Raw genomic sequence first — 26850 nt, 5'->3', positions numbered from 1 at the left:
CGCGGGGGCGGCGCGCGGGGGCAGGCGCGCGGGGGCGCGCGGGGGCAGGCGCGCGGGGGCGCGCGGGGGCAGGCGCGCGGGGGCGGGGCGCGGGGGCGCGCGGGGGCGGGGCGCGGGGGCGCGCGGGGGCGCGCGGGGGCGCGCGGGGGCGCGGGGGCGGGGCGGGTGGGTGGGGCGGGGCCCGCCGGCGCCGCGCCCGCAGTGGGCGGGGAAGGACGTTGGCGCCGCTCCCCGCCCCGCCCCCGCCTGCGCGCGCGCGCCCCCTGGTGTCCGGAGCGCCCGGGAGACCGCGGAGGGGAGGGGAGGGGGCGGGGCCCAACCATCCGTGGACCCGGCGCGGGCGGGGCGGGGCGGGGCGGGACCGGACGACCCCCTCCAGGACCGCATCTCAAGATCGGACGCGGCGTCCCTCCCCGCACCCCTCACGGGCCCGGACGTCCCCGTCGCCCTGGTCCCCGCAGGGCGGCCCCCGCTCGGCCCGGCCCCGCCCCCGCTCGGCCCGGCCCCGCCCCCGCTCGGCCCGGCCCGGCCCCGCCCCCGCTCGGCCCGGCCCCGCCCCCGCTCGGCCCGGCCCCGGCCCCGCCCCCGCGCGGCCCGGCCCCGCCCCCGCCCGGCCCCGCCCCCGCCCGGCCCCGCCCCTGCTCGGCTCGGCCCCGCCCCCGGCAGCCCGGCCCCGCCCCCGGCAGCCCGGCCCCGCCCCCCGCCCCGCCCCCTCCGCCGATCACTCCGAAGTTTCCAGTGCGGAGCGCGGACGGGTTCGCGGCTCGCTCGCCAGCCGGCCCGGCCGCGCCCCCGCCGGCGCCCGCCCCGCCGCGCGCCCAGCGGTTCCCCGTGGCCGGCAGCCGTCGCCGCTGCCGGGCGCGCCGGGGCGGGAGCCGGAGTCGGAGCCGCGGCGGGAGAGCCGGGTGCGGGCCGGGGCGGCGGGGACCTGCGCCCGGGCGATGCCCGCGGGGACGCGGCCGGCCGGCGGAGCGAGGTGAGCGGCGGCGGGGACGCGCGCCCGCCGCGCCCGGGCCCCTCTCAACTTGGGCGCCGGTGCGGGCGGGGCGGGGCGGGCTCGCGGCGGGCGGGGCGGGGCGGGGGCGCCGCCGCTAATGAGCGGAGACAAAGACGCCCGGCGGCCGCGGCGCCCGCAGCTCCGGCGCGCCCCGCGGGCGGGCGGCGGCGCGGTGACGGACCGGGCCCGCGCCCCGCCGCAGGTGCCGCCCGCCGCCAGCATGACCGAGGGCGCGCCGCCCGCCGGCGAGGTCCGGCTGGCCCTGGGCGCGGCGGCCCCGGCCGGGCCCGGGGCGCAGCGCGGGGCGGCGGCGGGCGCGTCGCCTCCCGAGAGCCCCGCGGCCGAGCGCGGCGCGGAGCCCGGCGCCGACGAGGAGCGGCCGGCCCCGTACCCGGCGCTGGCGGCCACCGTCTTCTTCTGCCTGGGGCAGACCACGCGGCCCCGCAGCTGGTGCCTGCGCCTGGTGTGCAACCCATATCCTTCCGGGCGGCGCGGGGCGGCGCGGGGCGCGGGGCGGGGCCGCGGGGCCGAGCGGGGCCTCGTGCGCCCCGGCCGGGACGGGGAATCCTCGCCGGCGTCCCCGGCGTCCGGCCCGGGGAGCGGGGGGGGGGGGGGGGGACCCCGGTGCGGGGCCGGTGCGGAGCCAAGTTTTCCACCTGCGCCCCGCGTCCCTCGGGCGCCGGGCGCGGGGAGAGGGGCGGTGCCGCGGGGAGAGCCCGACTCCCGGGCTGAGCTCGGGGCCTGCTCCCCACAGGCACGCAGACTTTCAAAGAAGGTTCCAGAACAGAGTTGGGTCGGGGCCAGGAGCCGTGTCTGGGGGGAAGCTCGAGGTCCGGCGGTCCCCAGCAGGTGGCCCCTGGGGACCATCCCAGCCAGGCCTCGCTGCCCGCGGGGTCCTGGGGGCCCGTGGCCGGGTGGGTGCTGCGCCCTTCCCTCCGGGCCCGGCTGGCGGGGAGGTGCAGGGGGCTGAGACCGGAGCCCGCGCGCTGCCCCTGTGCGAGTCCAGCAGACAGGCGGAGGGAGCCGTGTGTGTATACATTTCTCTACCGTGTGTGCTCAACTGTATAAATATTAAATACAAAAGAGGAGTCTGCACCGAAAAAAAAAGTAATCAAGCCCGTGTTTCTCTTCTCTGAAATCCAAACACGGGGTGAGTCAGCTTGGGCCGCGCCGCGGTGGTCCCAGGGCTGCGGGCTGGGCCACGGCCTCTCCGAGCTGCTGGTCGCTAGGCCCCGCTGCTGCCTTTGTCCCCTGCAGCCTGGATGAGGTTTGCTGCTGGCATCTTGAAGCTCAGGCTCTCCCTCCCGTCTCAAGAATGGAGACCGGAGGACTGGGCCACCTGGTCCAGGCGGGTGGCATGGCCGCTGGCACGTGCCACCGACCCCAGGGTGGCGGCGTGGAGGCGGCCGCACCCAAGTCCTCCTGTCGCCTCCCAGCTTGTGCACACCAGCAGAGGAAGCGCGGAGGGCCCCGGCTTGCTCTCCCCAGCCCCGTGTGAGCTGCCCTCTGGTAGTCGGGTCTGGGGCTGACCCTGTACGCTGCTCCCCGAGGACCCACACAAGTTGTTTGCGCTGCCTTACACAGGGAAAGAGGCTCGGGCAGGTGGACGGTTTCTGAGTGCCCCTGGCCTGCGTCTCCTCCCTGGACTCCTTCCTGGCCCAGGAGGACACTCTGGTAGCCCAAAGAGGGACTCCAGCGTTGCCTGCCCTGGGGGAGGGCCTGGAGAGCTGGCTGCGTGGGTGGGAGCCCTGGGTGTGGAGAGGCCTGGCCTCTACTCTGCCTCCAGCTGCCGCCATCTCCAGGGTCCCTGCCTGGCCCCGCTGCCCTTGCCCTCTGTGCCTCCTGGCAGAGTGTGACCATCCCACCAGCCTCGAGCGCTGTCGAGACAATGGAGCTGGGCTCCAGGATGGCCCGGCATCTGTCCCGAGGGCTGTGTGGGGACCGGCCTGACCTCCAGCAGATGTCAGGCCTGTGGAGGGTGTGTGTCTGGGACTCAGGGAGATCCTAAAATAAGCTGGCACGCCTGGACAGGTGGGGATTGGCTTGCTGGGGAAGCCCGCGTGGGCCGGGGCTTTCAAGACTTCGCATTCCTGGGACTTGGAGGGTGGGGACTTTGTACGAGGCTGGGAGGGGGGGGGCGTTGGCCTGGGAGGAAGACTTTGTAGGGGTCTGGACGTCACTGGCCTGGGAGGGGGCTTTGTAAGAGGCGGGAGCACAGCATCTCTTCAGGGGCTGTGAAATGTCTTGTGGTCAGAGGGTATTTCCCGGGCCCTGGGTGTCCCCCACAGGTGGCCCTAGTGTTGGCCAGACCCTTGTCTTTCCTGGGAGGGTCAGCCTCCAGCGAGGGGGCAGGACTCGCTGCGAACCCCCACTCTGACGCTGTTCTGCGCTGGTCCCTGTGGGGTGCTGGGGGTCAGGGAAGACCTCCCCCACAGCCCTGGGTCTCTCGGAAGGCCCAGAGGAGCGTCCCAGCACCACGCACGTGGTTCTGGTCTTGCCTTAGGGGTGGCTCGCGTCCGTGGCAGAGGAGTCTCCAAGGACAGACCTTGTCTTGATTGATTTACTCTGCTCTTTAAAAATACAATCAGGCTGGAACTTTCGGGTGAGTACTGCTGCTCCTACACAGGCTTATTTATAGAGGAAGGTGGGTGGCCCGGGTGTTGTAGCCGGCTCGGCTGGGTTATGTGCAGCCCCGGCTCCCCAGGTGCTCGACTCCTGACTGCCTGCGATGCAGCTGCCGGTGTCCCAGCCGAACTGTCGAGGCCTGGGCGGGGCACCGGGCTGGGAGGCCGCTGGCCTGTCCTGCGCCGCGGGGCCCGGGGCTGCGCCGAGGGGCCCGGGGACAGTGGGACCGTCAGGAAGGTCCTTTCAAAGCTTTTCTACCCCCAGGGTCAGACACCTAATGCCCGGGGTCAGCCCGCTCTGGAAGGGTGAAGGACGTGCCAAGGTCATTGGCAGCTTTAGGGCAGAGCGGGGTTGGTGAGGCTTGGCGTGGAAGCTGGAGAGTTTGGTAGGTCCCTGGCTGAACAGGCCTGAGTGAGTCCCCGTGACATCTCCTACGTGTCAGTGCTTTGAGATGTTTCCTGTCACTTCTTCTGAGGCCGCCAGTGTCTGGGCTGAAGGCAGGAGCTGGTGACCCCCGTGAGGAGTGTGGGGGGGGCTGGCTTTGTCCTGGCTGCGCCTGCCCTGGTGACTCTCAGTGCTGGAGGTCACGGGGCCGCCCAGGACTGAGCTGGACACACTCAGCAGGCCAGGGCTCTGTCCGTCCTGTCTGGCGTGGCCTCTCTGGGGGTGTCCTGGACCCCACTGTAATTCTGTCCCGTCTGGCGTTAGCTGGATCTCCTCCTGGACTTGGGATCCTCAGGTGGACGCTGTAGTACAGCTGCTGGTCTGTGCACCCAGCACTCGGGGACGAGGTGACACAGACGGCTGGGGAGCCAGCGGGCCGGGCTGCCTGTGCTCTGCGGAGTGTCCGTCCGGGGGTCTGGAGAGGGCGCTGTGGACGTGCCCCGTAATGTCACCGTCCTTCTCCCTCCGAGGCTGGAGGTGCCCTGCACGGGGCTGCGTGACACACGTGGGCAGGACCTGCGTGGGGGTCACGGGGTACACAGGGCACAGAGTCCACCTCCGAGACCTGCCTGGGCCTCTCGGGGCCAGCCATGTCGCCTTGTGTTTAGGAAGGGTTTCCCAGACCTGGCGCCCTGGGGGATGATGACCCCCGGCTCCACCGCCCTCCACGGTGGTCTCCCACCGTGGGAATGGTCGCTGGCATTGTCCGAGTCCACCATCTCTCTCCTCTGGGCATCACCGAGCCTGACCTCCAGCGCATGGGCGCCCTGTAAGGCACCTCGCCGGCCAGCCCGAGGGAGGCTGGTTTGGAACACAGGAGTGTGGAGGTGTGGGGCCACCTGTGGACAGCAGCCGTGATTCCTTTATCAGCCAGAGTCTCCTGGCTGGTGCTGCCCCCCCCCGGCTTGTGGAGGGTGGGGTGGGTCAGCACCAGCTGCTGGCCGGGCAGGACTGGCACGGGCCAAGGTCCTGGGTTAGCTGGCCAAAGGAGCTGATGGGAAGAGGAGGTGCACCCAGGGACCCGTGGCCAGGGGAGTCCTGTGTGCTCTGGGCCCGAAGCTGCCCCAGGGAGTGTGGGGAGCAGCAGGGGGCTGTCTCAGGAACTCCAGGGTGGGAGGGGTATCGAGGCAGAGCGGGGCTTGGAGGGCTTGTAGAGGGTACCGCAGAGACAGGCCAGGGAGGTGCCGGAGACCCACGCCTTCCAGGCTATAAAGGAAGCTTGGCATCACCCTCCGCCCCCCCCCACGCTGAGGGCCGCTGCCGCCCTCCACGGCGCGCTCGGGGTGGTCTGGCCGCCCCCCTCCACGCCGTGCCGTGGGCCGGGCTCCCAGCCGCCGGCGGACACCCCTCCCAGGGTCAGGATGTGGAGGAGGAGCACTGGGGACGGGGCGAGTCCCCAGCAGCCTGGCGGGCCCAGCGCCAAGTCCGATCAGCCCCGAGCAGTCAAGGTCAGGCACACATCCATTACCTTTGTTTCTCGCAGATGTCAGCCGGTGCTGAGCGGCCTCGAGGCCAGGCTTGGAGTTGCGCTCCTCCTCCAGACCGCCCTGTCCAACCCGCCCTCCTCCTCCGTGACTAGGGGCAGCCCTCAGCCCTGCGGCCCAGGTTGAATTTCTAAGCCTGAGAAGGCAGACTGGCCCTGGTCCTCCCAGAAGTGAGGCGCCTGGGCAGCTGCTGGGACCCGCAGAGCTGGGTCCCAGACACGATTTAGTCCAGGGCACGGACAGGGAGGCCTGAGAGAGTTGGCGGTAGGCCTGGGTCCATCCCCGGAGCCCCGTCCACCTAGGGTGACCTGGGCCCCCTGAGCCACGTGCCGATCGCTCCCCGGTCCTGACACTAGACAGGCCTGTACCGCTGCCTCCACGTGTCTGTCCGGCCCGTGTCCCGAGGGGTGGGGTGGCGAGGGCGGTGCTCTGCAAGCCTGCCAGGGTGATTAGAAGGGATGCCCTGGAAGGCAGCGCGCGTGCGTGCGCATGAGCCGGGTGTGGCCTCTGCAGCATTCAGCGCCACCCTTCCTGGCCTAGCGCAGGAGGGCCTAGCACAGGACCTCACCACCATCCCTGGGCAGCCTCACCCCTGCGGCCGCACTCCTGGAAGCAGAGGTTGTCCCCTGGTAGGAGGGCCACTGGCTGTCCAGAGAAGGGGCTTGGTGCAGGCCCGCCCTGCCTGTGCCGCTCCAGGGTGGGTCATCTGCGTGGGATGGCCGCATTCCGAGTCGTGGGGGAGACCGCCCCGCGCGGGCCGTAAGGACCCCTTGCAGGCGGAGTTGGTGGTAGCACAGTGCTGGCCACGGGCCTCAGAGGTGGGCAGGCCTGGTCTGTGGGGGTCAAGGAGCTGGGTGCCCCCTGGGCCAGTCTCCGGGTAGCATGGCACCCCAACCCAGCAGCACGCAGAGCGTTCTGGGCAGGAGCAGTGGCTGGCCCGGCCGCCCTGCCCCCCCCCTCGCTATTTTGGTTCTTTCTCTCTCCTGCCCTCGGAACCCGGTGAGCGCCGATGTGCGTGTAAGGTCTCCTCGTGTTGGTGTGAGGGGCCGGCAGCGGTCCGCGCTGACGGCCAGGCTGACCGTGCATCCTGCTTGCCTGGGTGGTGTCTTGGTTTCCCCCACCCCGTGGTGCTTGGCGCTCCTCCTGGGTAATGGGCGGAGGGCCGGTGGGGGGCTGGATGTGACTCGTGCGAGAGGCTGCTGGCCTGGCGGGCTCTGTGCGGGCCAGCGCTGCGGCTGGACAGCAGGAGTCTGGCTGTTCGGGGGCCGCAGGCCCTGTCACCCTGGCTGCTCCAGTCCCTGGCTCTGAGTGGCGCCCAGTCCCTATGTTTCCCTGACCTGCGCTGGGGTGTGTGACGGGAGGAGGGAGTCTCTGGTAGTTTTCCCATAGAGCAGCAGCATTTGGGGTGAGGCCCTGGTGTCCCCCAAAACCACAGTGACGGATGAGGGGCAGGGGATGGACAGGCGTAGGTGTGGATGAGGGGCGGGAGGCCCGCCTCTGCCAGGCCCTTCCCGGCGGGAAGCTGATCCCCTCTGTGGGCAGGCTGTCCCCAGGCCTGTGTCCTTCCTGTGGGCCAGGCCCAGTCCTCGCGGAGAGGGGGGAACAGCGCGGCTGGCCCTGGACTCCAGACCGGTGCAGGAGTACCTTTCTGTTCACCCGCACAGCTGTACTGCGTTCGTATGGGACACCAACCCGGCCTGTGCCCCCCGTGCTGTGCCCGGCTGTGGGGCTCTGAGGCGGCCCTGCACACCCGTGCCGCCCCCTCCCAGCCCTGCCTGTGGTGCCCCACTCCTGCAAACCTCCGTGGGGCAGCAGGCTCCCGGGAAGAACACGTCTCAGCTAGATGCTGGCAGTGTGGGGTCGGAGAGGGGAGCAGTTGCTGGGAGAGGGGGGAAATGGTCCATGAAATCTGTCCTTCTGAGCACTTCCTACCTTGGTCCAAGGCCCTGCCAGGGGGCAGCGGGGCTCACCCCCATCTTGGGGCCTCCAGGAAAGCCTTCACACTGGCAGTGTGCAGGAGAGCTCCCGTGGGGCCGGCTGGCCCACCCCCCTCTGTGAGTGTGGGACCCCGGTGCATCCACCCTGCTCCCTTGGTCCCGACTCGGCCTCTGCTCCCAGGGGGCTAGTGTGGGGGTGGTGGCTGGGACGTTCAGCCGTGACTTGAGGCCAGGCACCCTGAGCCCCACCAGCACCGGCAGGCTTGGAGGGGATTGACTCCCGCTGCTGCTCAGACCTCTCACGGAGCAGGTCCAGGGCCTCTGGGCGTCCATGGAGCAGGGTGATGTCCATAGGTGGCCAGGGAAGAAGTGGCCAGAGCCCCAAACCCAGCCTCGAGCGTGCGTAGGGTGCACCTGGAGGCCACATTGGGTGGGGGCAGGGGACATTCAGGCCCCTCACCGATGCTGTCCATCTCTGCTCCTGGGCAGGCAGTGGTCAGGAGCCAGAGTGGCCGGGAGCAGCTGCCGGCCGTGGAGGGCAGCCCTGGGTGATGTGGGAGCTTCCCTCGGCTCCTTCCAGACAGGCTGGTGCTCCCCCTCGAGGGAGCGCCCACTGCCCGAGATTGCTTTGTGCCCAGCCGTCTGTCCTGAGCCCTGGGCAGGGCGCCTGTGTGGAGGTGTTCCCTGCCAACTCCGCAGGCTCTGCTCCAGACCAGTGTCTGCGTAACGCCCAGGGGGTGGGTGCGGGGTGTCGGCTGCGGGGCGGTGCTGCACCCCAGGGAAGGAGATGGGCCTGGCCGGTGTTCCCTGAGCAGCCTGCACCCCGCGCCCAAGCCTGGCTTCACACGTCAAGACCACGCACACAGGAAACCTGTCCGGATGTCCAGGCCCCGGCTGCCTCTCAGAGCCGCCCTGGAGCCACATGGCACTGTCCCCGCTGCATCCCTTTGTCTTTGGCAGTGGACACCCGTCCAGCCGGGGGCCGGTCTGGTGAGTCAGCCTGCATTAGCGCCTCATTAAAATGGACCGGCTCTTCCCGGCTGGCGGGGAAGCCCGGCAGCCTCCATACCGGCGTGGCCCCGGGCTCCCCTGAGCCATCCGGGTGCCCTCTGACTGGCAGCACCCCTCCCCAGCCTGCTACCGGCGGGCTCAGCCACAGGCGGGTGCTGGTGAGAGCCCCGGCCAGGGACGCCACTGCCCCCCCCCCCGCCTGGCTTGCTGTGTCACTGCAGGAACAGTGATGCAGCTCTCAGAACCGCTCACCCCTGACGGACAGCAGCTTTAGGAGGCAAGGGACTGACCCGTCCGCCCTCCAGGGAGTAGCCGTAGGTGCCGAGGCCACCTCTGTCAGGTGGTGGTGAAGGGAGGAGCAGGCAAACCCAGGGGCCCGGGCCCCCGACATTGCCCGGCCCATGCCGCCTGTGGCTGGGACAGTCACCAAGAAACCCAGGCACCCAGGGAAGTTGAGTTGATGGGAAGCAGCGGAGAGTGCCTCAGGTCGGGCCGCCCGAGCCATGTTGGAGCACGTGCTGAAAACGGTGTGGATCGCAGGCCTCAGCTCAAGGGTGCGGGGGGGTAAGACAGGCCTGCAGTGGCAGAATGGCCTCGGGAGCGGGCATCCTCCTGCCCGGTGAGGAGTAAGCCTTGAGGAGCCGCTGTCGGTGCCCCACAGAGCCGCCGCAACCCCATGCCCGGGCCAGCCTCGAGGACCATGCGGAGGTGATGCTTCCCGGCACGCCCTGCCCACGGGGCGCCCAGGCTCGGCCCAGGCCCAGGGCCGGCGGCTCTGGCGGGCGCTGTCCCTGCTTTTCCAGCTCCCTGATTGGCTGTGACCTGTGTGCCACAGACACAGGCCAGGCGCCACTCATGTCTGCCCCATTCACACTGCAGCCGGCTGCCCAGTGAAGCCCTCGTTCCCTCCCCGGTACACAGCCGGTCCCATCTGCTCCACACCCACTGCCGTTCAGGTCTGCCTTCTTCCAGGAGGTTTTGTGTGCGTAGAAGCCTGCATGAGCCCCTCACTGGGGGTGCTCACCGAGCCTCTGGTTTGGGGGTTCACCTATGTGTGGCACGTGGCACTGCCTCTTTTTTGGGGATGCCATAATGGGCTTGAACTTGGGGCCTGGGTGCTATCCCTGAGCTTTGTTTTGTTCAAAGCATTCCCCCTACCACCTGAGCTTTGGCTCCGCTTCTGACTTTTTGTGGTGATTAACTGGGAATAAGAGTCTCAGACTTTCCTTCCTGGACTGGCTTCAAACTATGCGGAGGCCTGCTGAATAGTGAGGTTCACAGGCGTGAACCACCAGTGTCTGGCTCCAACTCCTTTTTGGCTCCAACTCCTTTTTATGGGCAAGTCGTTGTGTGTGTGTGTGTGTGTGTGTGTGTGTGTGTGTGTGTGTCTGTTGGGGGGGGTGAGGCCATGTGTGTCTGCTGGGGGTGCCTAGGCTGCGGCCGCCTCTGACACTGCAGGTACTCGCGTGGACAGCCAGGGTCTAGCTCATGGGAGAGCGGTGTTTAGCCACGTCAGGGAAAGCTGTGATCACTTGTGAACCCCTGGCCCTGCCCTGGGCTCTGAGCCACTGTCTTGGGGCTGCGGCAGCCCCGCGGGTGGGCAGTTGGGTGGGGCGGCCGCTGTCCATCGGATCTGGGCCTTGGGTGACGGTTGGTCCGGCTAGCTGCCCCTCTGCAGTCTCGGGGCCCTGGCGTGCAGGTGGGGTGGGGATGGGAGACGCTGGCAGGCAGAGCCGCCCGGACCCAGGCGGGGGAGTCGCGGGCGCGTTCTGTTTGCGCCGCATCCTTCCCTCCATCAGTTCTCCGGAGGATTTCAACACCCACGCCCGGAATAAAAAAAAAAATTATTAATGAGCTTGGTGCGGTTGCCATGGGAACCTGTTGCTAATGAATCTCTGGGGTTTCCTCTTCCCTGGCGGAGCAGGCGCAGCGGCGGAAGCGTGTGGAAGGCCGCGCTGTGCTCCCGGCCAGCATGTTCTCTAACCGGGTTGCTGTGGCAACGCCCGTCACTAATCCCCAGCCAGCCCCCGGTGTACCGGCCGCCCCGGGAGCTGCTGCCCGCTTACGTAAAGCCACCTCGCGCAGAGCCCCGCCCGCCTGGCTCCTCGGGCTCACCCTCAGCGGAGCCTCCAGCACCCTGGGGCTCTACCGGGGGAGGACAGGGCTGGGCGTGGGCAGGCCAGGCCATCCCAAGCACGTGGGGGGGGGCAGGCACCTCCGCCAGGCCCGTCTCCCATCAACCGGGCAGCACGCGCGGCTGGCAGAGCCCCCGCCCTGCCTCAAGGTGGGGGGATGGGAGGGTGGGGGAACTACTAGTGGGCTGTTCTCTGGCCTGTGAGCCCTGGAGAGCCGTGGACAGCACCGAGGGCTGGGCCAGCCGGGAGCCGGGTGGTGACCCGAGAGGTCCTTCTCCAGCCAGGTGCTGAGGCTGCCAGCGTCCGCAGGAAGAATGCCGGGCCCCGCAGGGACGGCTCCTCCCCGGGCCTCCGTCGCCCTGGTCTGGACTCACAGCCCTGCAGGAGCCCAGCCAGGGCTGCGGTCTCCCAGCCAGGGCCGCGTGCGCTTGCCTGGCCCCTGGGGTCTCCTCCCCTTGATAGTAAGGAGGTCCAGCCCGCAGAGGCTGCGGCCATTTGGGGAGGCTGGGAGTTGTCCACGGGCCACGGCAGGCTGGCCGCTGTCCAGGGGTCCTTCATCCGAACTCCAGGCCTGGCCCCGGACACGCTGGCCACGTCCCTGTGTGTGCACCCACCGGCGGACTCCACCACACAGAGTTCAGGGCTCGTGGCCAGGGAGTTTTCCTGTTCGTTTGAAATACGGTCTCCCGGCAGCGTTTGGGATCGGGTCGAGGGATGTTTTAATTCCTAATTTAGACTGTTTATATGCAGAGCTGGAATCCCGGGGCGGGGGGGGGGGAGCGCTGAGCCCCCGCCTGCCCCGCCAGAGCCAGAGCCTGCCTTCCGCCTGCCCCGTGCTGGCTGCCCGGTGAGTGCAGGGTCCGCCCTGTGCGGAGCGGAGCCGGCCACGGAACCCCGCTGCAGCCAGGCCAGGGCATCTTCAGCACGCCTGGACCCCCCTCCTCACTCCCTCACAGAGCCCCTCCCCTGGGACAGGCTGTCCTGCCAGCCAGCCTCCGGGCGGCCAGCGGGGTGCAGGGCTGGGGCTGGAGGGACTCTGGCAGCAGAGCACCCAGGAGGCAGAAGCAGGGTTGGAGGTGGGGGAGCCCCTGGGGGCTCCGAGTGCGGAGGATTGGTGGTGACTCCGACTGATTAGGAAATACTTGGCCGGGCGCCGGTGGCTCACGCCTGTCATCCTGGCTTCTCAGGAGGCTGAGACCTGACACCTGCAGTTCAAAATTGGTCCGTGCAGACACTGCCTCGACACTTTCATTAGCCAGAAAGAAAAGCAGAAAAGTGAGGTGTGGCTCAAGTGGTAAAGTGCCAGCCATGGCAGAAAAAGCCGGTCGAGAGCCAGAGGCTGGGAGTTCAAGCCCCAGCACAGGATTTACAAAGACCCCGTTTCCCCTCAGGGCCCGGGCGGCTTTGCGGCTGCCGCGCCAGCCATCAGCACTCACTCCCCTTGGTCCGGCCTTGGTGGCGGTGGCCGGGACTCTGGCCTGCGGTGGGGCCTCCTGGCTTGCTGGGGCTGCGTGGAGCCCGCAGGTCCCTGGCCTCCACTCCTATCCCCTGTGGCCGGGGCGCTGGCCTGGGGTGGGGCCTCCTGGCTTGCCGGGGCTGCGTGGAGCCGGCAGGACCCTGGCCTCCACTCCTAGCCAGGCGGCGCTGGGGCTGTGCACCTCTCGTGTGCGTGTGTGGTGCTTTGTTGCTTTGTTTCACTCGGGGCTGGCTCCGCGTCACCCGCTCTGGAGGAGGCCTGTGGGGGACTCCGGGGTCCTCTTTGGGTAGCTCTCAGTGGACCGCTGTGCCCGGGCGCTGCCGCTCTGGTGCCTGGGAACCTGCATGCGGGCCGGGAGGGAGGCCGGGAGGGAGGCCGGGATGGGAGGCTCTCATGTCCCCCCCCCCCCCCCCCCCCCGCCCCCTCGGAGTACAGCCTGCTTTCAGACCTCCCGCTTTGTGCCTCTTAACCGGCACACTGCTGCCCAAGCCCCCCATAGGGGCTGCTCCGGGAGCCCTGCACCCTCCCCCCCCAGCCTCGGAGCAGAGGGAGTGGCTGCCACAGGCCCCGGCCTCACTTCTGGAGTGTGGAGACAGCAAGGAAGTTTCTAGAAGTGAAATTTGAATCTGAGGACGGGGCACGGGTGGGGGGCTGGGTTCATTGTGGTGGCTGGGGGTAGGCCTGCCCTTGTTGTTAGGGGCCCCTTTGGCCTGCACGGGCCTCCGGACCGGCCAGCGGGAGCCTGCGGATTCCCTCATCACTGGCTGACTGTGAAAGCGCCAGCTCCCTCTGGGCGGGCTTCCTGTGGCCCTGACGCCCCGTGCCAGCATCCCCCGAGGGAGCGCAGTGCCCTTGAGGCAGCCACTCTGGGACCCAGATCAGTCGGCCCTGACCCGCCCTGACCCCAGCCACGGGCCCGAAGCTGCGCCAGGCCGGGCTCCGGGACAAGAGGCGCATTCCGAAGGGGGCCTGGGGAGCCGAGACTGGCCAGGAGCAGGGTGGGACCCCAGGGACAGAAAGGAGTGGAGCTGGGCCGCCACTGGTCACACTCTGAGGGCCGGCCTTGGTCAGGCGCAAGGCCCAGCAGGTGGGGTGGGGGTGAGGCCTGGCAGGCAGCTGGGGTGCAGGAACCTAGAGCAAGCAGGCCCCCGGCCCGAAGGTGAGCCCGCTGCCAGGCCTCAGGGCTCGGGACCTGCCACGGGGTAAGGCCCTGGAGCCAGGGGCTGCGAGCGGGCCTCCGTCTCCTTGGTGCTGTCATTTCCAGGGCTCGGTGGTAGAGGGCTTGCCTGGAATGCGTGAAGCCCTGAAGTGGCACTGTGGCTCTAGTGGTAGAGCGCTAGCCTCGAGCAAAAAGCAGCTCAGGGACAGCACCCAGGCCCTGAGTTCAAGACTCAGGACTGGCAAAAAAACAACAACACAAAACAGCAATCTTAGTATTAGCACATTCTTTCATGAAAAATGTCCTTTACCAAACGCAAAGACTCAGCAGGAGGAGGACAAAGCTGGGCCTGGAGGTGAGGGCGTGTTGGGTGTCGGGCCAGGCAGTGGGGTGGGGCACGGGGCGGGCGGGGAGGGGCTGTGAGGGGCCCGGGCAGCAGTTTGTAGGACACGATGGGAATTCTTGGGTGTTTCTGCCACGTGCCGCCACATGGGAGGACGTGACGCGCGGGACCCCACTTTCCTGATTTGGATGGAGGCCCCCGGCGTGCTCGTGAGCTGTGAGGGAGGGTCACCCGGACCCTGAGGCTGCGCCCAGCCCCATCAGCCAGGTGTACAGGCTGCTCTGCTGGCGTGCTGGGGATGGGGACCACACCAGAATTCCCATGGTAGGCAGCCGCAGCCAGGGCAGGCCAGCCGCTGAGGGGAGGGGCCAGCCGCTCTGAGGGGAGGGGCCAGCTCTGAGGGGAGGGGCCAGCCTCTCTGAGGGGAGGGACCAGCTCTGAGGGGAGGGGCCAGCTGCTCTGAGGGGAGGGGCCAGCCGCTCTGAGGGGAGGGGCCAGCAGCTCTGAGGGGTGGGGCCAGCCGCTCTGAGGGGAGGGGCCAGCAGCTTTGAGGGGAGGGGCCAGCAGCTCTGAGGGGAGGGGCCAGCAGCTCTGAGGGGTGGGGCTAGCTCTGAGGGGAGGGGCCAGCAGCTCTGAGGGGAGGGGCCAGCTCTGAGGGGAGGGGCCAGCCTCTCTGAGGGGAGGGACCAGCTCTGAGGGGAGGGGGCAGCCGCTCTGAGGGGAGGGGCCAGCCGCTCTGAGGGGAGGGGCCAGCAGCTCTGAGGGGAGGGGCCAGCAGCTCTGAGGGGTGGGGCCAGCTCTGAGGGGAGGGGCCAGCCGCTCTGAGGGGAGGGGCCAGCAGCTCTGAGGGGAGGGGCCAGCAGCTCTGAGGGGAGGGGCCAGCAGCTCTGAGGGGAGGGGCCAGCAGCTTTGAGGGGAGGGGCCAGCAGCTCTGAGGGGGTGGGGCCAGCCGCTCTGAGGGGAGGGGCCAGCAGCTCTGAGGGGGTGGGGCCAGCTCTGAGGGGAGGGTCCAGCAGCTTTGAGGGGAGGGGCCAGCAGCTTTGAGGGGAGGGGCCATCAGCTCTGAGGGAGTGGGGCAGGGCAGGGCCATCAGCTCTGGAGAGAAGACCTGCTCTATATCAGGCTCTCCATGAGCAAGGGCAGCCAGCACCTTCCGGAACATGCAGAACCTTCCAGAACACAGGCAGAGGCAGCGTGTGGACAGCCTGCTGTGCAGGGGAGGGGAGAGACGCCCCATTGTTGGTTTTACACCAAAGTGACTCGGACAGTTCGCAGAGCCGTCCTTTCCCTGTGATTTCCAGGAACTCCCTCTGGCATAACGGATCCAGCTATTAGGGGATCGATTCAGACAGGAGCAGCTGGCCTGGAGCCGGCGTGGCTCTGGCGGGGAGACTCCCCTGGGCCCAGGTCTGCCGTCAGTGGCCAGCAAGAGACACCCACCCTCCCCCCACCAGCCTCGCCCCGCCAGGGACCGTGAAGCTGGCTGGGCGGTCAGTCCCCGGGCACGGGCCCGCTGGGCACAGCCCGCGTGTGCACACCCACCAGTGTGGCAAGCTCATGACTGCTTCGGATGAGTGACCTCCAGGACGGAAGCCTACTGTGCACCCGGTGTGAGGGCCCGTGGGCAGGGGCTCCTGAGCGTGCACCCGGTGTGAGGGCCCGTGGGCAGGGGCTCCTGAGCGTGCACCCGGTGTGAGGGCCCGTGGGCAGGGGCTCCTGAGCGTGCACCCGGTGTGAGGGCCCGTGGGCAGGGGCTCCTGAGCGTGCACTGGTGTGAGGGCCCGTGGGCAGGGGCTCCTGAGCGTGCACCCGGTGTGAGGGCCCGTGGGCAGGGGCTCCTGAGCGTGCACCCGGTGTGAGGGCCCGTGGGCAGGGGCTCCTGAGCGTGCACTGGTGTGAGGGCCCGTGGGCAGGGGCTCCTGAGCGTGCACCCGGTGTGAGGGCCCGTGGGCAGGGGCTCCTGAGCGTGCACTGGTGTGAGGGCCCGTGGGCAGGGGCTCCTGAGCGTGCACTGGTGTGAGGGCCCGTGGGCAGGGGCTCCTGAGCGTGCACTGGTGTGAGGGCGTGTGGGCAGGGGCTCCTGAGCGTGCACCCGGTGTGAGGGCCCGTGGGCAGGGGCTCCTGAGCGTGCACCCGGTGTGAGGGCCCGTGGGCAGGGGCTCCTGAGCGTGCACCCGGTGTGAGGGCCCGTGGGCAGGGGCTCCTGAGCGAGCACTCTCTCTGGGGGAAGCAGACGGGCTCTGAGGAGGCCACTCCCGGCTTGCAGCACCAGGCAGGCCCCGTCCACTGGCTCCCGCGCCTCACCAGTGCCCGCCTCCCCCCCTGCATGTGCTCACCGCGCGGCCTCTGCGTGGCGGGCACAGGGCCTGCCGCCTGGCGCTCCGGTTCCGGGACCTGCACCCGGGAAGTGCTCCATAAATGACCAGGCCCTTTCCTCCTCAAGGAAGGGCCCTGGTGTGGGGTTTGCAGTTGAGGAGGAAGGAAATGGGGAGGAGTGGGCAGCTGGTTTGTCCAGCTAGCCTTGAAGGTCACAGCAGGGGACTCTGCCTTGTGGCGGTCGCTGCCAGTGTCAGGTCAGCTGTGGGCTCCCGACCTCCCCGCCAGGCCCCTCGTGTGGCCGCTGTACTGCCCCCAGCTCCACTCCCGGCCTGGGACGGGCCGCGGCCCCCTGCGGCCCTCTCCATCCCCAGTCACAGGGACCAGCCACGGAAGGCTCCCGCGCACCTCTTCCCACTTTCCTGCAAATTGGCTGGCATAATGGTTCGGCTGGCTTCTGGGCTTAAAGAATTTCCACCTGTTAAGCGCAGACGCTGTGTGGTTTGAAATATCTGTGCCGGAGCCGGGCTGGCTGGGAGCAGTGGCAGAGCCACCACCAGGAGCCCTGCTCAGCGCCGGGGGCCTCCTCACGTCAGGGCGTGGATGCGGGCCACAGCTGGGCGTCCCAGCACCCCGCCACGCCTCACCCAGTCCCGCTGTGCCTGGCCCAGACAGGCCTGGCCGGGTTGGGGGGGGGGGGCTCATCTATGCAGCACACGTGGGTCTGTGCTCTGGCCAGGCTGGCGAGGGGCTGTTGGGGTTCCCCGGGCCTCCGCACAGTAGAAAGACAGCAGTGCTGGGGGAGTGGGGACCCCGGGGACTCCAGGGCTGGGCGCTGGCTGCCATGGTGCAGTGGCCACCGGGTCTGGCCTGGCTTCACCGGTGCCCCGATGTGGGAGCTGGGGCCGGCCCTGGGCGCTGTGGCTCTCAGAGTCCCTGGCTTGAGGGGCAGCAGGACCAATCAGGCCACAGGGCGTGGGGCCTGCAAGACCTCCAGGACTTGGGCAGGGGTGCGAGGTGTGGGGTGAGGTACTGAGGTCTGCCCGCTCCCGCAGGCCGGGGCCGCCTCCTCGCCTTGAAGTGATGTCTGCCCCACCTCGGAGGCTCCGCCTCCCTGCGTCCTGGTCCTGGACGCGCCTGAGGACCCCACCGAGCCCCTCTCCCAGGCTCACTTCACCTCTGTGTGTCCACACAGTCACGTTCCGAGCTCCAGGCTGGGCTGGTCCTGAGTTTGGGGGACACAGCTCATAGAAAGTGCAGAGGAATCCCATGAGGGAGAGGGTCCGTCAGGAGGCGGGCGGCGGTGAGGAGCTGAGTGCCGGCATCCCGGGGCAGCTCTGGGGCAGGAGGTCCTTGGCGGTGTTGGGACCTCACTGCAAGCTGTGCGGTCCCCAGAGAGACACGTGTGCCACCTAGGCAGAGTTGGCCCTGCACCCCACAGGCGATCGACCCGTCCACCCGAAGCAGGCGGGCAGGACCCAAGCTGGCCGTGGGCCGGCCCGCCCCGCGTGGCCTCCCGAAGCATTTTGGGGGAAGGACCCGCAGCCCTGGACTTGGGGCCAGGCTCTGAGGATGCAGGAGCTGCGTGTAAATGTCGGGTCAGATCTGAGGCCCACGTCAGAGGCCTGGCCTTGGAGGCAGGCTCTCGGCAGAAGCCCGGGCCCTGGAGGGCGTCTCCCTTTGAAGTTGGGCTTTCCAGGGGTCTTGGCCATCCTTTCAAAATGTCGTTGCTATTAATAACGCGGCTGCGGGTGGAGGGGGACAGGGCCAAGGCTGGCCATGGCGGAGCTTGGCCTCCACATTAAGAGGAAGTGCGGGAGCCGGGGGGAGCGTGGCCCCGTCCCCAGGGGCTGGGGGGTCCCAGGCAGCACCCCAGGGGCCCGCTCGGCAGCAGGAAGGCAGCCAGGGCAGGTCTCGCCCGGTTTAACTTGCCATCACCAAGCTGGACCTTTGTCCATCTGTGTGGTGGCCTGTCCGCAGGCACAGCCTGGTCGGTACCCACGGCTGGTGTGGGGGGTGTTCCTGGGACCGTGTTGGTCTGCGGGTGCTGGGGGAGGGACACCACCCTTCCCAGAGCCCCAGGACTTGCGTAGACTGCCTCCCTGGGCCTCTGCTCCCCGAGCTGGCCAGACAGGTAGTGCTCACTAGAGTGGCAGCTCAGCGGGTCCCCAGCGCCACCTAGCCTCTTGCAGCAGTAGTGAGGCTGGGTGGCCAGCGGAGACCCGGGAGCCCGAGGGGGGGATGCCCTTGCTGCTGCCAACCCTGTCCTGATAGCTGGTGCCCGTGGCGGGCAGGGCACGAGGCGGGAGGGCCTGGAGCCTGGAGTGGGCTTCCCCACTCTGGGGGAGCAGCCTAGGACGTGCGGAGAGGTCTCCCTCCTGTTAAATAAAATCCCAGTTGCCAGGCAACACCGGTAGGGAGGCGGGACTTTGTAGGGCTGGACAGTGGGGGGGGGTGGTAAGAGGCCAGGGGCACGGCCTCTCCTCTGGAGGGGAAGCCATCAGGCCCCCAAGCACCCCAGGAATGGCGTGAGAAGTCCACCTGTCCAGCGACCTGAGTGGAGAGTGTGGTGTGGGCAGGGCTGTGCAGACATGAGGGTGTGGGCCCGGGCGGGCTGCTCAGGCACCCTTGGGGCTCAGGCCTGGGGTGAGTGGCAGCTCTCAGCTTTCCTCAGGGCCCAAGGGCTGAGGGCCACGACACGCAGAGGGGAGCAGAGCGGAGAGCGGGGCCTGCGCTCCGGGCCCGGCCCGCCCCAGCCACCGCAGAGGGAAAGGGAGGAAAGGGTCTGCCCCCGGGCAAGGCAGGCAGGCAGGAGAAGCTGCAGACTGGGGACGGGAGAGGCAGGCTCCTCAGCCTCCCGACCCCCAGGGCCCGCGTGTGGCTGTCCCCAGAAGCCACCCAGGCCAGCGGGGGACAGACGCTCCCGCGGGGGGCTCCAGCCAGCTGCGTGCGATGCAGCCTCGCGCAGGAGCCAGACTGGGTAGAGCGGGCTCGGGAAGCGCAGGCCCGGCCCCTCGCAGGAGCACCCGGTCCCCCGGGGTCGCTAATCCAGGCACGGGCAGCTGCGCAGCGATGCCGGGCAGTTATTTCTGGCCCAGAGAATTCCAGCGGAGCGGGCCCTGGGGGCCAGCGCGCTCCGCCCCAGCCCCTCCCCCAGCTCCGTTCCCTGTTCCTGTCTCTCCCATGGCCCCCGTGGGTGTGCTGGGCAGGGGTGTGGCTAGGGAGACACCACCTGCTAAGGTCAGCAATCCCCCCCCCAGCCCAGCCCTGCTGCACGCTGGGCGAGCCCCCGGCGCATGTCCAGGAGGACTCAGCAGGGCCCGCCTTCCTGCAGGCTCTGGGACTGGAGGGGTGGCATCAGGTGCTTTTCCACTCAATTATGCTTTGAAAAGATCCGGAATCAAGCTCTTTATTAAGCGCTAAGCAGAGACGTTAGCGCTCCGCCTAATTAGCATGTTTTTTAAATGGTTGCACAATTAGAGGAAGCTATTGGCACGTGTTCGGCTCCTTCCCACCCGTCCCCTGGGAGGGACTGCAAGGCCAGGTCCAGCCCTGTGTCCAGGCCAGGAGCATACGTGCGTGCGTGTGCGTGCGTGTGTGTGCATGCGTGTGTGTGTGTGTCACCAGGCACACGGAGCAGCAGGCAGTGTGCACACAGGTCCCCATCCCCCGCTCCCTTGTGTGGAACTGGCTCAGGCTGGGCTGCCCAGAGGGCCCCCCCACTTGGCTGCCCACCCCTCCCTGTGCCCAGGACAGACGGGCCGTGACCCCGCCAGGCTCTCGGCGGTGTGCCGTGGCTGCGTGGAGTGGATGGGGTCCCGGCCCTGGGCTGTGAAGGGCTTGGGCAGCAGCAGGGCCTGGGATGAACTTCCCAGATGCCACTGGCACGGTGAGGATCTGGGCCTGAGAAAGAGCCTCGCTGCGGTGGAGCGGGCCTGTGGAGGGGTACATCGCCGCCATGCGCAGCGGGGCGGAGCTCCCGCGGGAGGCGCCCCCCCCCCCCCCCCCCAGCGACCAGCCGAGCGCTGGAGCGCAGACAGCTCCATGTTTGGCCTGCTCACCTCCCTCCCAGCCCGGCCAAGCTGGGCGTGAGTCACTCAGGCCCAGTCCCAGCTGTCCGGCCACGTTTCCTGGGCCAGGCTTGTGGGGGGTGGGGGCTCCCAGGTGGGTACCGAGGAAGGAGCAGAGCAGGGGGCAGGGTCATAAGGGGCCATAGCTGCCTAAGACCCTGGACCCGGGAGGGGTCAACCAGGAGAGCACCTCCTCCCTGGCTTCCTCTGCCCCCCCCCCAGCTTTGTGGAGCCCAGGCTGGCCGTGGAGGAGGAATCAGTCAGCTGAGCCTCCCCCACCCCTCCCTGCCCCCTCACGTGACCTCAGGCAGCTGAGCCGGGGCTCCAAGAACTGAGGGACTGGGCTGGGGGGCCGCTGGGTCCCACCACAGCCAGAGCAACCCGTGCAGAGTAGAGAGCACGACTTCCTGGCAGAGCCGGGGCAGGGGGCTGCCTGGGGCACGCGGATCTGCTGCCCACCCCAGTTCTTCCTGCGCAGTACGATGGCCCCCACGCAGGGCCGGCCAGCCCTGTCCATGCGGCGGCTCCTCCTTCCAGCCGCCCGCCCCCCACGTGTTCCTCTCCAGAAGACTGCAGCTCCAGGGTGGGGTGGGGCCGGCCCGGGGTCCCGGCGGCAGCCAGGCTGGCCTGGCCGTGAGTGACAGCCACCCGGGGATCCCCTCGCGCTCGGCCCTCATGGGGCCTGCAGGTTCAGCTGCTGGTCACCGTGGCAACAGCCCCGGGAAGGAAGAGGAGCTAGGGCCCGGACGAGAGCCCACGGGACTGCCTGCGGGCCCCCGGACGCTGTCTGTCCTACCGGCTCCTGGGCTGGATGCCCGCTTCGCCCTGAGCCATGGGCGCTTCACCCAGGCCCCAAGCTCAGGGTGTCAGCTCAGGCCAGAGCCCGTGGGCCTGCCCAGGCCCCCTCCACGCGCGGTTCAAACGCCGCCCCGGGAGGAAGCAGCCAGGCTCTCTGCAGGCCGATGCTGGGGGTGTCTGTCAACCTGGTTGTGCCCCCAGGTCCCCCTGCTTCCCCCTCCTGGTCCGAGACTTGGCTCCATTCTGCCCTTCCTGAGGGTGCAGGCTGAGCTGAGCCTTTCTGAGAGGAGGGCCCGGGGCAGGCCCCAGCCGTGGGCCCCGCTCCCCCCAGACCCTTCCAGGAGGGGCACGTGTGCACACCCGTCCCCGTGTGTGACTTTCCCTTGGGTGTTCCAGGATCTCCAGATGCCCTGCCCAAGGCCAGCCACTGGCCTGGTGCAGAGGGGAGTCTCGCGGGCCTGAGCCTGTGCTGGACGGGCAGGGGCTCTGCCAGCCCGGGTGCGGGGTCCCTCCGTGCTCCAGCAGCTGGAGCCCTGCCCTCTGGCGGTCTCTGAGCTGAGGATGAGTGAATAGATGCACCACGCTTGGTCAGCTCGCCATTGCAGGGTGTCTGGCCCGCCTCACAACGTGGCTCTTGTGAATAGTGCAGGAGGAACATGGGTGTGCAAGTGTCTTTCCAGCATCCTGGCTTGTGTGTGAGAGTGGTATGGCTGGTCCTAGGGACGTTCTAAGTTTAGTTGAGGAACCTCCAAACAGCCACCCAGAGTGGCTGTGCGAGTTTACCCTCCCCCGACATCCCTGCCAGCATGTGTTGTTCGGATTCTCGGTGGCGTGAGGCAGGGTCTTCCTGCCTCCTGGGCTCTTCCGTGTCGTCTCCCACCGGCAAGGGCGGCGGCACCCCCAGACACCGGCGCTTGGCCTTGCCTGCTGGGCCGTGCTGCTCTCTGAGGGACCGGCTTCCTCCATCATAAACGTGTCTTCCTCCTCGAGCAAACTGGAAAAGGAAGGTTGGCTGCCCAGGAGGACGTGGCGGGAGGAGGGGTGGGCCGCGCGTGGTGAGGGAGGAGGGGTGGGAGGAGGGGCGGGCCGCGCGTGGTGAGGGAGGAGGGGTGGGAGGAGGGGCGGGCCCCGTGTGGTGTGGGAGGAGGGGCGGGCCCCGCGTGGTGAGGGAGGAGGGGTGGGAGGAGGGGCGGGCCGCGCGTGGTGAGGGAGGAGGGGTGGGAGGAGGGGCGGGCCCCGCGTGGTGAGGGAGGAGGGGTGGGAGGAGGGGCGGGCCCCGCGTGGTGTGGGAGGAGGGGTGGGAGGAGGGGTGGGAGGAGGGGCGGGAGGAGGAGCGGGCCCCGCGTGGTGGGGGAGGAGGGGTGGGAGGAGGGGCGGGCCGCGTGCGTGGTGAGGGAGGAGGGGTGGGCCGTGCGCGTGGTGAGGGAGGAGGGGTGGGAGGAGGGGCAGGCCCCGCGTGGTGAGGGAGGAGGGGTGGGAGGAGGGGCGGGCCCCGCGTGGTGAGGGAGGAGGGGTGGGCCGTGCGCGTGGTGAGGGAGGAGGGGTGGGAGGAGGGGCAGGCCCCGCGTGGTGAGGGAGGAGGGGTGGGAGGAGGGGCGGGCCCCGTGTGGTGTGGGAGGAGGGGCGGGCCCCGCGTGGTGTGGGAGGAGGGGTGGGAGGAGGGGCGGGCCGTGCGCGTGGTGAGGGAGGAGGGGTGGGAGGAGGGGCGGGCCCCGCGTGGTGAGGGAGGAGGGGTGGGAGGAGGGGCGGGCCCCGCGTGGTGTGGGAGGAGGGGTGGGAGGAGGGGCGGGCCGTGCGCGTGGTGAGGGAGGAGGGGTGGGAGGAGGGGTGGGTCCCACGTTGTGAGGGAGGAGGGGTGGGAGGAGGGGCGGGCCCCGCGTGGTGTGGGAGGAGGGGTGGGAGGAGGGGCGGGCCGTGCGCGTGGTGAGGGAGGAGGGGTGGGAGGAGGGGCGGGAGGAGGAGCGAGCCCCGCGTGGTGTGGGAGGAGGGGTGGGAGGAGGGGCGGGCCCCGCGTGGTGAGGGAGGAGGGGCGGGCCGTGCGCGTGGTGAGGGAGGAGGGGTGGGAGGAGGGGCGGGCCCCGCGTGGTGAGGGAGGAGGGGTGGGAGGAGGGGCGGGCCCCGCGTGGTGAGGGAGGAGGGGTGGGAGGAGGGGCGGGCCCCGCGTGGTGAGGGAGGAGGGGTGGGAGGAGGGGCGGGCCCCGCGCGTGGTGAGGGAGGAGGGGTGGGAGGAGGGGCGGGCCGCGCGTGGTGAGGGAGGAGGGGTGGGAGGAGGGGCGGGCCCCGCGCGTGGTGAGGGAGGAGGGGTGGGAGGAGGGGCGGAATGTGCGCGTGGTGAGGGAGGAGGGGTGGGAGGAGGGGCGGAACGTGCGCGTGGTGAGGGAGGAGGGGTGGGAGGAGGGGCGGGCCGCGCGTGGTGAGGGAGGAGGGGTGGGAGGAGGGCCGGAGGACGTGGTGAGCTGGAGGACGTGGCGGGAGGTGATGCTTCCCGACACACGGACTGGGAGTGAGTCCCCTGGTGCTGCGGGGTGGGCTGGGGTCTCCGTGAGGCTCCGGTCCCCTCATCCCAGGCCCCCTCTGCTCCTACAAGTCCAGCTGTTGTGGATTTGGTCTAATGGAGCTTAGCCGTCTAAGCAGATTGCAGCAGAGCTGCAGGTGGGATTGGGGTAGCTCATCCTTCTAATCCTCCCGCTGCATGGCCGTGCCCAGCGCGGGTCCGTCGGGTGGGGCTGTCCTGACCATGGAGGGCAGGGCGGTGGCTGGAGACCCCTGACCCTGGGCCCCTGAGGGTCCCCCGGGTGGGGGTGTCAGCTGCCGCCGCCCATGGTCCTCCTCGCCCACCCCCCACACCCGTCCTGTTCCCTCCACCCCCACATACGAGGCCCAGGGCGGAGCCTGTGTCTGGAGGATGTGTCACTGTGTGGGAGGGACAGCATCTGAGGGAAAATGTTGGCTACTTCCGTTTCACTGAGGAGAAACTGAGTCTAGAGAGGTCAAGCGGCAGATTGACCCCCAGCTGTCCAGCCTGGGTGTGAGCCACCAGACGGGTCTCGGCCTGTGGCCCCGGAGCACGTCAGCCTGGGGCCAGGCCGGGCTGCGTGGCAATAGGACGGGGACAGTAGTCAGGGCCATCCCGGGTCACGGATCCTGAGGACGGCAAGGCCTGCGGAGCCCAGCGGGCTCAGATACCAGGGAGCCCTTAGGGCCGTAGCGGGGTGGTGGGTGAGTGCTGGGCCTCAGTGCAGGGGTGACCGGGCCACCCGCCCTGCACGGGTGCACACCTCACCTGGGCTGAGGACGGGAACCGGCCACTACCCCCTTTCCTAGGAGAGCAGTGTCCCGCTCTTCCCCCACACCCCCTGCGTGGGAAAGGGCGGGTGGGCGGGAGCGCGGCCTCTGGGAAGGCGGTTCCACGCTGGGGGTGGGGGCAGCCGAGCCCCTTCCCCCCAGCCCTCCCCTTCCTCCCAGCCCTGCCCGCTTGGCCAGGACAGGCCACTTCAGCACCATGGACAGCGGAGGCTGCCTGCGCCTCCCTCCTGAGCGGCCTCCTCCTGCCTCGTGTGGGGCACGTTGGGGTGTTTATTTGGGGTGCATCGAGCCCAGCCCCCTGGAAAGGGCCCCAGCTTTGTCCTAGGAGCATGTTGTGGGCTTGGGCACTAGCAGCGGTGGCCCCGTCCTGGGGAGGAGAGAGCCTCCCGGCGGGTGCCCCTCCTGCCCTGTGCTGGGGCAGCCTGCTGATTACAGAGAGCGCAACCTCCCGGCCCGCCCGGCCCGGCCCGCAGCACTGCCCTCGCGGGAGGCTGATTTCTGTTTTCCACAGTCCCATTACAGCAGAGTCTCGCCTTACTGCCGGGCCCATTATGCGTAATTAGGACGCGCTGGGTGGGAACAGTAATTACAGCGGAGGCTCAGAGCCACGGAGCTTGGCGCCACCGTGGGCCGGGGATCTGGCTGGGAAAGGAGGGGCTAGGATGGGGGGCCCCCGAGAGGAGGAGCACGGTCCGGCCCGGCCCTGTCCTCCGCTCCATGCCGGGCCCAATGGCAAAGCAAAGGGAGCTCCTCGAAGGAGGCGCCGGCCTCCCAGGGCCCACCTGCCCCTGGCCGCTCACATCCCCGGGGGCGGGAGTGTGGCCGCAGGCAGGCCGTGTGGCCCGCCGGCCCCAGGGCCCTCCTGCTCTGGGCACACCCATGTGGCGAGTGGGAGCTCTGTGCTGGTGGCACCCGGCTGCCCTGGGCCGTAGGGGGGGTGGGGGGGAGCTGTTCAAGGTTGCGTGTGAGGGGGGTGCTGCGGTCCCCGCCACAGCATGGAGATCGGGCCACCGGCAGGGCCAGTTCTGCCCACAGCTGACTTCCAGAGGCCGACGTCCCTCTACAGGCAGGGCATGGGGGGGGCAGCCCGGGGTGCTGGGCAGCCCTGAGCTGCCCCCAGCCTCAGGTGCTCTGGCTCGGGGCCCAGGCGGCCCGGGTGGCTGGCCCCTTCCCAGAGACGCTTGGACTCTGGGCCAACACAGGCCCCTGCTGCCACCTTGTGGCCCCTCTCAGGACATGCATTCTTGCTCCAAGGTAGTCCCCGCAGCCTGGGCATCCTGGGGACATAGGGTGGAGCCGCACCGGGGTGGGTAAGGTGCGCCCCGCGGGGTGGGTGTCCTCTCCGAGTGGTCCTTAACCCGTCCCCCGCACGTGGTTCGAGCACGTCAGCATGCTGGTGATCATGCTCAACTGTGTGACCCTCGGCATGTTCCGGCCCTGTGAGGACGTGGAATGCCGCTCGGAGCGCTGTCACATCCTGGAGGTGGGCGGGGGCGGGGCGGGGCGGCGGGGGGGGGGGGGAGGGCCCAGACCCCCAGTCCTGACCGCCTTCTCTGCCAGGCCTTCGATGACTTCATCTTTGCCTTCTTCGCGGTGGAAATGGTCATCAAGATGGTGGCCCTGGGGCTGTTTGGGCAGAAGTGCTACCTGGGTGACGCTTGGAACAGGCTGGACTTCTTCATTGTCATGGCGGGGTAGGCCCGGAGCCAGCGGGGTGGCGCCGGGATGGGCGTGGGGGGGGCAGGAGGACTGTGAGCCATCCTCGGGGGCCCCGTGGGCGAGGCTCCCCTGTGTGGGACACCCCTCCGCCTCCGCCCCCTCCCCAGCATGATGGAGTACTCGCTGGACGGACACAACGTGAGCCTCTCGGCCATCCGCACGGTGCGCGTGCTGCGGCCCCTGCGTGCCATCAACCGTGTGCCCAGTAAGTACCTGGCGGCCCCCGGCCTCGTCCCCGCTGCTCAGAGCCAGGGCCGCGCCAGGGGACAGCACTGCTCCAAACACACCAGCCTCTCCCTCTGTGTGGAGGCTGGCAGGCCCTCCCGGTGGGGCGGGGAGGAAGCCCTGGGCCGGAGCCCCAGCCCGGGGGCGGGAGGAGCCAGGCCCGGGCAGCACAGGGCCGGGACCACCAACAGCCCTTCAGGGCCACAGCCGCGAGTGGGCCAGGAGGGGCCCTGCGTCTGCCCGCCCTGTGTGCGGACGGCTTGCAGGCGGTGGTCGGCGGTTTGGACGGCCGCTCTGGACACTGTGGTCTCCTGAGCACAGCGGGGGGGGGGGGGGGGGGCTGGGTTTTCCTTATGTGTTCATCAGCCAAATGGAGCTGCTTAGTTTGGGGGCATGAGCACAGTTCCCAGAGAGTGGTGTGTGTGCACACGCGTGTGCAGTGTGCCTGGGCACGTGCACCACCGTTCCCTCTCGGTACCCTGGTCCTGAGGCCTTGGCACCAAGGGCTGCTCTGCCCGTGCGGTGGTTACATCCACGGGGGGTGGCGGGGGCACCCTAGCCCAGCCCTGGAGCTGCCTCGCGGAGGCTGGTCTCCAGGGGCAAATCACTGACCGCCTCTGAGCTCAGTGCTGTCACAGTGAAATACTCGCCAGGCCCCGGGCAAGGTGTGGGGCGAGGGGTGAGGGGAGGGGCATGGGGGTGTCTGGACCCCGGGCCCACTGCTGCACTGTCTTCCTGGCAGCGCCGTGGGCTTCCGCGTCTGGGCCACCTGTTGGATGCTGGGTGGGTGGTCTGCAGGTGTCA

General features: G+C 69.3%; 1 protein-coding gene across 1 annotated transcript in view; it reads left to right on the top strand.

Moving 5' to 3' along the window:
* The first annotated feature begins 1217 nt into the window (after positions 1 to 1217).
* Cacna1h (calcium voltage-gated channel subunit alpha1 H) overlaps positions 1218 to 26850 on the top strand; it is a 47320-nt gene continuing 21687 nt past the window's right edge. Inside the window, exons 1-4 of the mRNA XM_042698251.1 lie at positions 1218 to 1471; positions 25474 to 25585; positions 25663 to 25796; positions 25929 to 26026. Coding sequence (XP_042554185.1) covers positions 1218 to 1471; positions 25474 to 25585; positions 25663 to 25796; positions 25929 to 26026 — 598 coding nt within the window. The remainder of the gene's footprint in view (positions 1472 to 25473; positions 25586 to 25662; positions 25797 to 25928; positions 26027 to 26850) is intronic.

The sequence above is a fragment of the Dipodomys spectabilis genome, unplaced genomic scaffold (genome assembly GCF_019054845.1).
Source record: "Dipodomys spectabilis isolate Male_0828 unplaced genomic scaffold, ASM1905484v1 ptg000231l, whole genome shotgun sequence".
In the NCBI taxonomy this organism is placed as follows: Eukaryota; Metazoa; Chordata; class Mammalia; order Rodentia; family Heteromyidae; genus Dipodomys; species Dipodomys spectabilis.
The sequence above is the reverse complement of the archived record's forward strand: the minus strand, read 5'-3'. Positions and strand labels throughout refer to the sequence as shown.